General features: G+C 50.6%; 1 protein-coding gene across 1 annotated transcript in view; it reads right to left on the reverse strand.

Moving 5' to 3' along the window:
* Window positions 1–8,039: 8,039 nt before the first annotated feature.
* LOC133352375 (transient receptor potential cation channel subfamily V member 5-like) overlaps window positions 8,040–13,381 on the reverse strand; it is a 28,744-nt gene continuing 23,402 nt past the window's right edge. Inside the window, exons 11-13 of the mRNA XM_061567970.1 lie at window positions 11,597–11,865; window positions 10,282–10,388; window positions 8,040–9,675 (exon numbers count right to left, since the gene is read on the reverse strand). Of these exons, the coding sequence (XP_061423954.1) occupies window positions 9,357–9,675; window positions 10,282–10,388; window positions 11,597–11,865 (695 nt within the window). The 3' untranslated portion in view covers window positions 8,040–9,356. The remainder of the gene's footprint in view (window positions 9,676–10,281; window positions 10,389–11,596; window positions 11,866–13,381) is intronic.

Here is a 13,381-nt window from a genome sequence, read left to right on the forward strand (position 1 = left end):
TCTTGGTGATATCTGTCTGCTTATATGTCTGTCTATTATTTTTTCTGGTTAGATTTTATGTCGCTATATCATTATACCTGATGATGATTGCTTGTGTTGCAATCGAAACGTCGTATGCTATTATTATTTAATTTAATATATTTTCTTTATACGTGACTTTACCGAAAGAACCAAAGAATAATTCCTGCAGTCACGAAAGCTCCAAAGTTAAGATAGAAATCTATGCATTGATGTATATGAAGACAAGTCCAGCTATTGTGGCCAAGGTTTAGGAAATTTTTATTTTTATTTACATAGCATAGCAATTATTATTATTTGAAAATATTTTTATCGAAATATATTGGGGGGGGGGGGGGGGGGGGACATTTTGAGCATATTTGAATATATATTATAATTACGGCCTTGTATAAATGTGTCGGTAAATCCGCTACCACCCGACACAGCCAATTAGTAAGGTTTGTCCCGTGAACAGAACATGCCAATTCGTTACTAGGGGCCGTCCATAAATGACGTCACGCAACTAGGGAGGGGGGGGGGTTCAGACATTTGTGACGATGTGTGGCAAGCGGGGGGGGGGGGGGGGTTGAGAAATGTTACGTCACATTAAAATGCGCAACTTTTAATAGATATAGACAACACGTTCTACTTCATTAAATAGACGTTTTAAACAAGACCCTGCGGGGTGGGCTGGTAGGAACGAATAACCAAAGAATATAAACATAATGTATTATTACACTTGTTTAGCCAGGAAAGCCCCACTGAGTCTAAAGGTTTTTGTAGGGTCCTGCCAAGTGTGTGCAGTAGGGGGCGATGTTGCTACACCTAATCGGACAATCCGAAGGGAGACTTTGAGGCCTAGTTCTAGGCTTTAGGCCTAGCTGTAGGCTTTAGGTTGCTGTGAGTTAATTTTTAATTTAAATGTTTTAATTATTAATGTAAAAGCTTGAAATTTAAATGTTTCTATTAAAAAAAATCAGGGAATGTAACATTGTGAAACATTAACTCCCTTTCACACACGCGGGGGTACGATACGAAGGGAGAGTTTGTGGCCTAGTTCTAGGCTTTAGGCCTAGCTGTAGGCTTTAGGTCGCTGTGAGTTAATTTTTAATTTAAATGTTTTAATTATTAATGTATAATTTAAATGTTTTAATTATTAATGTAAAAGCTTTAAATGTAAATGTTTCTATTTTAAAACATCAGGGAATGTAACATTGTTAAACATTAACTCCCTTTCACACACGCGGGGGTACGATACGAAGGGAGACTGTGAGGCCTAGTTCTAGGCTTTAGGCCTAGCTGTAGGCTTTAGGGCGCTGTGAGTTTTTTTATTTAATTTCAAAGTTTTAATTAAAAGCTCTCTCAGGGAATTATAAGGGAATGTTACACGTGTTTAGCCAGGAAAGCCTCATTAATTTAAATGTTTTAATTAAAAGCTATCTGAGGGAATTATGAGGGAATGTTACACTTGTTTAGCCAGGAAAGCCTCACAGAGTGTAAAGGTTTTTGTAGGGTCATACCAAATGTTTTCAGTAGGGTGCGATGTTGCTACACATAATCGGACATCGGACGGACGGACGAAATAATCTATTGTAGGCTGGTCCACTTCGTTCCTACCAGTATAAACGTTTTCTCCTACAACATCAGAGTGCAGCGCCACATTAAATACGCACTACAATGACAACGGGAGGGGGGGGGGGTCAAAAATCGTCAAAAATCGCGTGACGTCATTTATGAACACGCGTTAATGAAATGTACCGTACTAGTAATGGAAGAACTCCATGACTCCAGGAACTGGCCCCAAGACTTGCCATAACGTAAGGGACCGTGGCCAATTACAGCCAACGTCAGTTTACCATGGGCAATTAGAGCCAAGCTGAAACATAACATATAAAAAATAATGTTTTCAAATGTGTTTTATATTTGTTTTGATAGAATATAGTATTGTCATCAGTATGACATAATTATACCAAGTTTGGAGTCGATACCACATTGGGAAGTGGGTTAAAATTGAGTTACAAGATTTGAGGATACAACGACAACAACAGACAGAGTGAGTTAAATAAAAGCGTGTAAAAATCCACGCCACCATCATCATCACTTGTGCTCGCTCTTGGCGGTTCGCAGCTGCTGCGGTTGATTGTCAAAGCGACTCTCCTGCACGAAGCTGGAATTTATTGTTTGGGTGTAATCGCGTGCGGGCGTGTGGTGTTAGGGCTTTTCTAAAGAGTCAAATAAATAGCGCGCTCCATTCACCTCTCTGTGACCTCTGACCAAATCGCCTGGCGCGCACGCAGCCTCTGCACATCTTGAGCAGGCTTAAGCCTCGATATTATTTCGATTGGCAACTACCCGTGCATACAACAGAGTTGCCGGTGGGCTGCTGAGGGGAAATGAGACGTTTTGGCGGTACACCGGTGCAGCATAACACACATACCGGTCCCCATGAAACAGTCTAAAATAATAATCTAAATTTTAACTGACGTTCGTTTTCCGACTGCTTAGACATCACGAAAACTGATTTTGACGAACCAGCACCACCCCGCAAGATTTTCTCACCGGGGTTTTGCGAATCGCGGGATAAGAAATTATTTTAAAAAATGTTTTAGCTTTTTATATACCGCACACCACCGGTGTACCGCCGATACGTTCATAATAAAGCGACATACATCGTTGTTATACTGCTCTGTCTATGCTCCCAGCTTTCACCACTCGCTCTGCACAGACTCGTCATCGCCATCGTCTCGCGTGCCAATTCAAGATTTCATTCAAAGAACCGGTCCAGTCCCGCTGATCCTGGGCGTCTTGGTTTCCTTCGTGCAGCCGAGAAAGGGCTCATTCTGAAAGAAACATTGGACCCCTCATGGGTTTGACGAATAACGATGTATGACCCTAAATGATCTTTGAACCAAAACAAAAAGGAACCCAAACAAAAAACGTCACCACAATTTTACGGATTATTTTTTTTTATAATCATTCCACCGATATCTTAAACGCTTTTGGAAATAAAAAAACGTGCCGTGGACATGTGGCTCTTTTGGAGGGGACTGGAATTTTCGCGGATATTTTACGGTGTTATTAATTCAGGAAGTGTTTTACGGCATCATTCATTCATATAGGCAGTCGTCGGAATTCGGCAGGATGGCTTGTCATTGAGAGAGGTCGTAGTCATCGTAGAATCGCTGGAATGTGGCTCAATGTTCAAAGGGCAAAATTAAATGGGGCCATGGGAGTGGGTGATGGGGTGCAGGTGGGTGCGAGTGGCAGTGTGGCTGACAATTTGGCCTGGCGGCAAAAACGCAGCGAGTTGACACTAATTGGTACAGGTGGTGCACCTGTTAATCATCTCTGGCCAGCTAGCCCACGACATCTGGGTCTGCCCTGTGACCTCTCAAGCGAGCCTTCGACGCTTCACGTGGCCTCAAAGCGCACCTAGCCTGGCACAAGTGCTGCGGTGACGTCGCCGTTATTTCGTGGCAGCTGGCTGCTGCTGTTGTTGTACAGTTAAAGGAGTTGCAGTGAGTGGCTTTGAGCAATGTTTGTAAGTCACTGCTTGGAATATAAGCAGATTTTCAGTCTGATTAAAAACAAGTGCAACTTCATGGGAAGCCAAATATAATTAACGCTGGGTTATCTTTGAGCTGCGTATCCAGGTTGTGAAGTAACCGTGTTTGTGAAAAATTCATATACAGTAAATGTACTTTGATGTAATCCTGCTAATGCGAGCTTCTACCATTAGCTGCTTGTAACTCACGACTCTATTACTTTAAGAATCTTAAAAACACAAACATTCTGTGTCTACACTCCCATTCTACATACGTACACAATAACATGCTTTTTTTTATTTAACACGTAGGCTTTCGCCACCAATATTATCCATAATAGAGCTTTTTAGGTTACATTGCATACATATAAATGCGTCGTTTAACCCTCCACCACCCGACACAGTCAATTGGTAAACAAAACGAGCGTGGCAATTCGTTACGAGCACATTGGCTTGTGTTTTCGATGTGACAAATGTGGCACATTAGGAATGGATCACTCTTTTAAGTGTGTCCTTGTGCAGCAAGGGAGTAAAGTGTGGTTCTGTGAAAGTCCTGATGTGTTGTGCAATGCATCAATGCATGTGTGTACAGCAGCATGTAATGTCTGAGTCGGGCCTGTAGGTGGCTGGCAGGCACGTGTAAACCAGCCACATGGTTAATGGCGTCTCGGAAGATTTGCTGTGTGTAACACGCGCTGTTGCATTTTACAGAGTGACGGTGCTGTTCTTCCCAAGATTCATATGAACCACAATAAATAAATGTGCTTGCCCTCGATTTGGAGCACCTGCCCGCGTCCTTCATCTCGAGTGTGCAACACAAACCTTACTAATTGGCTGTCGGGTGGTGGCGGGTTTAACGACACATTTATATTTACGCAATGTAACCCAAAAACCTCCATTATGCATAACACGTTTTTATCGTTTAATATAAAAAAAAATAATTATCCGTATTTTTTTATTTATCTGTGACAAAAATCAATGCGACTACCACGGTGAGAGAGAGAAGACACACGCGAACTCGTCGGGTCTGGATGGAACCCACGCCCTCCTGTGTACCAGATGTCATCTCGAGATGAAGTTGAAGCCAAGGACTCGCTCGGGGGCCTTTTTAAAACAACTTTATTTTTTTCCTAAAGATGTCAGGCACACAGCGTGTGTACGCGCAATTCGACAAACACACTTGTCGGTACAGCACCATTGATAACACGTGGATAGAGTATACAACACATCCTGGAAATCTCAGTCTCTCGTGCTCGCAGGCCATAGATGCGTGTAATGTGGATCACAGCATTGATTAAAGGGATTACCTTTAATTGCAATAGGTTGTTTGTCATCACAGTACAGACAGGGCCTCGCAGTACAGACAGGGCCCCACAGTGGAGACAGGACCCCGCAGTACAGACAGGGCCCCGCAGTACAGACAGGGCCCCACAGTACAGACAGGGCCCACAGTACAGACAGGGCCCGCAGTACAGACAGGCCCCGCAGTACAGACAGGGCCCCACATTACAGACAGGCCCCGCAGTACAGACAGGGCCCACAGTACAGACAGGCCCCGCAGTACAGACAGGGCCCACAGTACAGACAGGCCCCGCACTACAGACAGGGCCCGCAGTACAGACAGGGCCCGCACTACAGACAGGGCCCACAGTACAGACAGGGCCCCGCACTACAGACGGCCCCGCAGTACAGACAGGGCCCCACAGTACAGACAGGGCCCACAGTACAGACAGGGCCCACAGTACAGACAGGGCCCACAGTACAGACAGGGCCCGCAGTACAGACAGGGCCCACAGTACAGACAGGACCCACAGTACAGACAGGCCCCACAGTACAGACAGGGCCCACAGTACAGACAGGGCCCGCAGTACAGACAGGGCCCACAGTACAGACAGGACCCACAGTACAGACAGGGCCCGCAGTACAGACAGGGCCCGCAGTACAGACAGGGCCCACAGTACAGACAGGGCCCACAGTACAGACAGGGCCCACAGTACAGACAGGACCCACAGTACAGACAGGGCCCACAGTACAGACAGGGCCCCACAGTACAGACAGGGCCCCGCACTACAGACGGCCCCGCAGTACAGACAGGGCCCACAGTAGAGACAGGGCCCCACAGTACAGACAGGGCCCACAGTACAGACAGGGCCCCGCAGTACAGACAGGGCCCACAGTACAGGCAGGGCCCCACAGTACAGCACAGTACAGACAGGGCCCCACAGTACAGACAGGGCCCCACAGTACAGACAGGGCCCGCAGTACAGGCAGGCCCCATAGTACAGACAGGGCCCACAGTACAGACAGGGCCCCACAGTACAGACAGGGCCCACAGTACAGACAGGCCCCGCAGTACAGACAGGGCCCACAGTACAGACAGGCCCCGCACTACAGACAGGGCCCGCAGTACAGACAGGGCCCGCACTACAGACAGGGCCCACAGTACAGACAGGACCCACAGTACAGACAGGCCCCACAGTACAGACAGGGCCCACAGTACAGACAGGGCCCGCAGTACAGACAGGGCCCACAGTACAGACAGGACCCACAGTACAGACAGGGCCCGCAGTACAGACAGGGCCCACAGTACAGACAGGGCCCGCAGTACAGACAGGGCCCACAGTACAGACAGGGCCCACAGTACAGACAGGGCCCACAGTATAGACAGGACCCACAGTACAGACAGGGCCCACAGTACAGACAGGGCCCCACAGTACAGACAGGGCCCCGCACTACAGACGGCCCCGCAGTACAGACAGGGCCCACAGTAGAGACAGGGCCCCACAGTACAGACAGAGCCCACAGTACAGACAGGGCCCCGCAGTACAGACAGGGCCCACAGTACAGGCAGGGCCCCACAGTACAGCACAGTACAGACAGGGCCCCACAGTACAGACAGGGCCCCACAGTACAGACAGGGCCCCGCAGTACAGACAGGGCCCGCAGTACAGGCAGGCCCCATAGTACAGACAGGGCCCACAGTACAGACAGGGCCCCACAGTACAGACAGGGCCCACAGTACAGACAGGGCCCACAGTAGAGACAGGGCCCCACAGTACAGGCAGGGCCCCACAGTACAGACAGGGCCCACAGTACAGACAGGGCCCGCAGTACAGACAGGGCCCACAGTACAGACAGGGCCCACAGTACAGACAGGGCCCCGCAGTACAGACAGGGCCCACAGTACAGACAGGGCCCACAGTACAGACAGGGCCCACAGTACAGACAGGGCCCACAGTACAGACAGGGCCCCGCAGTACAGACAGGGCCCCGCAGTACAGACAGGGCCCACAGTACAGACAGGGCCCCGCAGTACAGACAGGGCCCCGCAGTACAGACAGGGCCCACAGTACAGACAGGGCCCACAGTACAGACAGGGCCCACAGTACAGACAGGGCCCACAGTACAGACAGGGCCCCGCAGTACAGACAGGGCCCACAGTACAGGCAGGGCCCCACAGTACAGCACAGTACAGACAGGGCCCCACAGTACAGACAGGGCCCCACAGTACAGACAGGGCCCGCAGTACAGACAGGGCCCACAGTACAGACAGGGCCCCGCAGTACAGACAGGGCCCCGCAGTACAGACAGGGCCCACAGTACAGACAGGGCCCCGCAGTACAGACAGGGCCCCGCAGTACAGACAGGGCCCACAGTACAGACAGGGCCCGCAGTACAGACAGGGCCCACAGTACAGACAGGGCCCGCAGTACAGACAGGGCCCACAGTACAGACAGGGCCCACAGTACAGACAGGGCCCACAGTATAGACAGGACCCACAGTACAGACAGGGCCCACAGTACAGACAGGGCCCCACAGTACAGACAGGGCCCCGCACTACAGACGGCCCCGCAGTACAGACAGGGCCCACAGTAGAGACAGGGCCCCACAGTACAGACAGAGCCCACAGTACAGACAGGGCCCCGCAGTACAGACAGGGCCCACAGTACAGGCAGGGCCCCACAGTACAGCACAGTACAGACAGGGCCCCACAGTACAGACAGGGCCCCACAGTACAGACAGGGCCCCGCAGTACAGACAGGGCCCGCAGTACAGGCAGGCCCCATAGTACAGACAGGGCCCACAGTACAGACAGGGCCCCACAGTACAGACAGGGCCCACAGTACAGACAGGGCCCACAGTAGAGACAGGGCCCCACAGTACAGGCAGGGCCCCACAGTACAGACAGGGCCCACAGTACAGACAGGGCCCGCAGTACAGACAGGGCCCACAGTACAGACAGGGCCCACAGTACAGACAGGGCCCCGCAGTACAGACAGGGCCCACAGTACAGACAGGGCCCACAGTACAGACAGGGCCCACAGTACAGACAGGGCCCACAGTACAGACAGGGCCCCGCAGTACAGACAGGGCCCCGCAGTACAGACAGGGCCCACAGTACAGACAGGGCCCCGCAGTACAGACAGGGCCCCGCAGTACAGACAGGGCCCACAGTACAGACAGGGCCCACAGTACAGACAGGGCCCACAGTACAGACAGGGCCCACAGTACAGGCAGGGCCCCACAGTACAGACAGGGCCCACAGTACAGGCAGGGCCCGCACTACAGACGGCCCCGCAGTACAGACAGGGCCCCGCAGTACAGATGAGTTAATTTCACATTGATTCAGGATTTTTCTTGAATTGCAGGAATTTATTTGGAGGCCTTTCATCTGCCAGGCCAAACCTCAATGCTCCTGCACTTGGCAGCGACAACACTGGAACATCAGAGGGGCTTGTCAAACCCATCAGAGAGTTTACATCGCCCCTTAAGCCGTCGAGCTGCCTCCATCGCAGAGACAGCCTCTTGTTCCTAGTTACAAAAGTCGGCATTTCACCTTATAATACAGTGACATTACATTGTACAGTCATGTTCTATCCACCGCTGGCTCAAGGCCTCCCCCCCCCCCTAAATGCATCAGTCACAAGGGATTATTTGACCATGCTTCACCATTCCTGTCGGTGTTGGGGGGGGGGGTGTTGGCGCTCAGGACCGGGTTCAGATATTCCACCCACCAACTGACATTAGCCACGGCTGGCAATCGAACTTTGGGAGCTTTATCTTGTTTGTTGTCGGGTTCAGATGGCGAGATGCACCAAAAACTGCTCCAACCGCCTCGCTCAGTGATCGCTGGCCGGAATAGTTTTTGAGCCCACTCAGTGGCGATTGCAAAAGAGATGCTGGTTGGATGCAGCAGGCGCCAAATTCATTGCCTGCGTACGAGCAAGCGAGCGATCCTACGGGCTAAGCGTGACCGGCGTTTTGCTTGAATGCCAGCAACGCCGAGCGACGTCGCCTGGCGAGGTTCCGCTGCCTCGTGGCCCCCAGCGCGTTCACTGCGCCGCGTGGCACAAAAGTTACCCGCCTCTACTGAACGTCTATGGACAAAGAGCTTTAGAGCTCATCGGATTTTTTCAGTATAAATACAGATTCTGATGCTGATTCTGGAAGCCGCTTGCTTTGTTTTGTGATCAGCAGGGGGGGGGGGGGGGAGGGGGCTCGTGCCTGAAATACTTGAAAAATTGTAGCTGGTCTCAGGAAGGGTTCTATTTTATTTAACAATAGTAGCTACGGTATTTAAATTAGAAGTGGCCATCGAATTGGTCCAAAGCCGTCCGGTCGAAATCGTCGCCTTGCACTACAAGTGTGGGATTGCTTTTTTTTGTAAAAAAATCGGTGCGATTACCTCACACTTCATTCCCCTTGGCACAAAACTGGAACCCACAGATCTGCCAAGTCGAGAGAAGAAACAAGAACAAAGCCCCCTCCTGCGTCAAAACTGTGGCGCGTGCCGCTGGGTTAGGCGCGGCCGCATTCAGATCTGGTAGACGACCTCGGGGGCCTGGTCCTGCGACGTTTGCGAGTTTGAGCGCCGGTTGCGGAACACGGTTTCTCGCAGGATCTGCCAGCCGCGGCCTGACGAGCGGCCGGCGAAGATGGAGGGCGGCACCATTAGCAGCTGCAGCTGCTGCGGCTCCTGCTTGGCGGGGCTGTACGTGTAGTTGTCGCTCCCATACTCCTCCTCGGGCCCCTCCGCCTCCGCGGCGCCTTTGCCGCCCTTTGGCTTCGATTTTTGATTGCGGCTCGTGTAGCTCTTGATGTTGTGCATGGCGTTGTCGCTGCATTCTTCTATCCTGTGAACGGACGGCACACCGGTCAGCTCCGCCACGGAGCCAGATTTGTGCGTCTGCCGCGGGCCGGTGAAGGCCCACGGCAGCTTTGTTTTGGCTCTTCGCGTACGCTCCTCTCCATGGCACTCGTGCGCAAAAAAGACTCCGCGGAACGAAGCAGCCGCGGCACTTGGCGTGACACGGAAGTATGTCGGAACATTGGTCATGACTAGTCCAGTAAATCGCGAATGCGCACCGATCGTACACTGAAGTAGGCTCTTTGAAGCAACAGCGCCGTTTTGAGTCCGTTGCAGAATTGGCTCAGACTCGGCGATGGATCTCGAACGTGAGCTCGGTAGCAGTGTTCCAGGCCTTTGGGCCGGAGACCCCCGAAACTGCGCCGGCCGTATCGCGCGCGAGGTTTACACGCGGCGGTCGCAGCGGGAGGTCGCCGCGAGCCGCGGATCGGAGTCGATTTGGGTCTGTTGAAGCTGCTAGGCACTGATCGGCAAGATGGGATGGAGCAGCAAACGACAAAACATTTAATTGTTCAGGTGAAAATTGCGCGTGCGCGGGTGCCGTCGGTGTGTGGCAGTGGGGTGGACCCGGTGAGTGGTGAGGGTATCGCACCGGAGGAACCAGCGCTTATCCAGGTCGTAGCCTCCTCCGAACCAGCCGATTCTGGGCCACAGAGCGCGAGGCATCCGCCTCTCCAGCAGGATCGTGCTGGCCGCCACCTGTTGTCATTGTCGTACCGAAAAAAAAACCTTACATGAGCCAATCCTCCGGATGGGAAAGAAAGCATAGCTGATGCAAGTCCCCTCTGCATCACTTATACCCAAAGCAAATTCCCCCATATGAGCTCTATTTCAAGGTCTCCCCCCCCCATACCTCTCCACTATTCTCACTCCGCGCCCTCAGGAGCACGTGTAACAATCTGCTCATCGCACCCAGAACCAGGCTGAGCGGAGTCTCTCCGTAACTGCACCGGTAGCCGTCTGTAACTCTCTCCCACTACTGCACATGTGTAGCATCCAAGCACCGTCATCCTAAACTTAACAAACTTTTACATTTTTATATTTTACCAGGTAAGGCCCCAATGAGCTGCGTAGCTCTTTTTCCGAAGTGACCTGGTCATCACAAATGACAGCTCAACGAAGTAGGTCATCGTGTGGACATTTATAGCAGCTATATATTTTAAACGCGTGTTTCTAAATGTGGAGGCAAAAACTGGAGGACCTAGAGAAATATCCACGTGACCACCGGGAGAACATGCAAGCTCCAAATATAAAGCTGGCGTTAGGGTCGAGATCTAAGACCATGACCTCATGTATACCAGGCGAGGTAGTTAACATCTCGCCACCGTGGCGCCCCATATTCAAGCAGCAGTCCAAGACTTTAACTTATACAGGCTCAACTGTTCAGACTAACCTATTCATGAGTAACTGTTCAGGCTTGCTCTATGCCTCTTGAGTTCTCGATTGAATAATGCGCACGATTTTCGAAATGTACACGCGTTGTAAATTGTGTTTGTTATATCGTGCAGACTGTTGATGCATATGCACACGTGTGTGTGCGTGTTAAACGCAGCTTGTGGTGGAGTGGCGGTACAAGTGGTTCACACACTGTGCTACGAACCCAACGGTCCCTGGCCATGGCGAACATCAGTGGCGATTACCTGAACAATTTCTGGCCCTCTTCGAGATCAACTGAGCCTCGAATGCGTAACTGGTGGGAAGTGTAAAAATCTCCGTACTGGGCAGGCGGGGCCGCGCGCCGCCCTTTCACGCTCCACCAACACCTTTTATTTGTGCTCGCCAACAGCACTTTCCCATCAGAATGCAGCTATAATGGGAGGGGAAGGACTTTTGTACTTTACACGAGCGTGTGTACGCGTGCGCTGCGTGTGTGTGTGTGTGCACGCGTGGGCGCGCGCGTGTTTGACCTGCGTGCGCCACAGCTCGTCGTGCTCCTGTGCCACTCGCCAGTGGGTGTCTCCCATAGAGGCGATGAGCAGGTTGATCATGAGCAGAAAGGCAAAAATCATGTAGAAGACGTAAAGGATTTTGATGATCTCGGGCGTGTTGAGGTCGTAGTTGATTGGAATGTCGAGCAGGCCAAGAAAGAGCTGGAACATGGTGAACCACACGCTGACAAAGCTCTGCCACTGTGGCCAATTTTCAGGATTCATCGTCTGAAAGGTCAGGTGGAATGCTGTGGGGACAAGGCGGGGTGGGGGGGTGTCAGGCAGGGAGAGGGCGGCATAGCACGACGATACACTTTTGTGTGTGTGGCACATTAGGAATGGATCACTCTTTTAATTATGTCCTTGTGCAGCAAGGGAGTAAAGTGTGGTTCTGATGTTCTGTGCAGTGCATCAATGCATGTGTGTACAGCAGCATGTGATGACTGAGTCGGGCCTGTAGGTGGCTGGCAGGGTTATTGAATGACCACGCGGAAATACCAGTCACATCAGTGGCGGCTCCTGCAAAATCTCTCAGGGGGGGCAAATGTCTGGATGATTGATAAGGATAAGGTCCACCCATGCAATGGATAAATTAACAGCTTAAGCATGTAAAGGCAACTTCACTTCTTTAATATTAATGAAAAATAAAGTGACTCTTACAATACATCTTGTTTGTTTCTATACTCACTATTAAAACAAACCACTCAAGTTTATTTTATTAAAGATTCCACTAGGTGGCCACAAATTATATTGTTGGATGAAACGTGCTTACGTATGATGACGTAAGCACGTATGATGACGTAAGCACGTTAGTGCAAGCCCTCCCGGAAGCCATAGAGAATGCATTGGAGCGCCCCCCGGTCGAAAAAAACATCTTTGAATGTAAGTCTATGGGGCCACTCGGGGCGCTTCTCAGCCGGAGTGAAATCGCCCAAAAAGAGGCGGTACTCCACAGAACGTGACATGACGCTGATTGGACTATATCCAGAGGCTGCAGTGACGGCTAGCGTGACTCTGTGGTTGAATGACATTGGTGGTGCGTCGCCCAATCGCCCTAATGAAGAAACCGCCCCTGAGTCACATGGTTAATGGCGGCTCGGGAGCAAGGCTGGTTGTAACACACGTGTTGTTGCATTTTACAGGTAAAGGACCCAAAGGTTGTTTTTGATCGTTATATAAATGTTCTAGACTTGTTCTAGACTTGTTCTAGACTTTAAGCTTGGCTTTGAATTGTTCGTTTGTGATATATGCAATTAGAGGCGTTTTAGCACTGTGCATTGTAAAGGGATGACACACTGTAATTAGTTACTGTCATTGTAATTCTCTAACTCTAATACTGTTTAGTCTATAACCATGCCCATGTACCCAGAGTATGACTACTTGCAATGCTATTGAGAATAGAACACATGTAAAGTAGTAAGCTGTACAATGGTGAGATACAGTACGTATACTGTACACATACAGTACATATAATGGGTGTAATATACCGATATAAGTGGATGGTATAGATAGACATACAGCTTAGGATTAAAGTAATAGTCGAATAGTGATGTGCAAATGTGATTGTCAAAGACAAGGATGGTTTATCAGTAGTAGAATTGGGTTTAAGAGAAAGGGTTAATGAATAACCGCTCGTGTAAACCAGCCACATGGTTAATGGCGGCTCGGGAGCAAGACTAGTTGTAACACACATGTTGTTGCATTTTACAGAGTGACGGTACTGTTCTTCCCAAGATTAATATTAACCTACAATAAATAAATGTG

This window comes from Lethenteron reissneri, chromosome 40 (assembly GCF_015708825.2).
Source record: "Lethenteron reissneri isolate LAM-NWPU_2019-01 chromosome 40, ASM1570882v1, whole genome shotgun sequence".
In the NCBI taxonomy this organism is placed as follows: Eukaryota; Metazoa; Chordata; class Hyperoartia; order Petromyzontiformes; family Petromyzontidae; genus Lethenteron; species Lethenteron reissneri.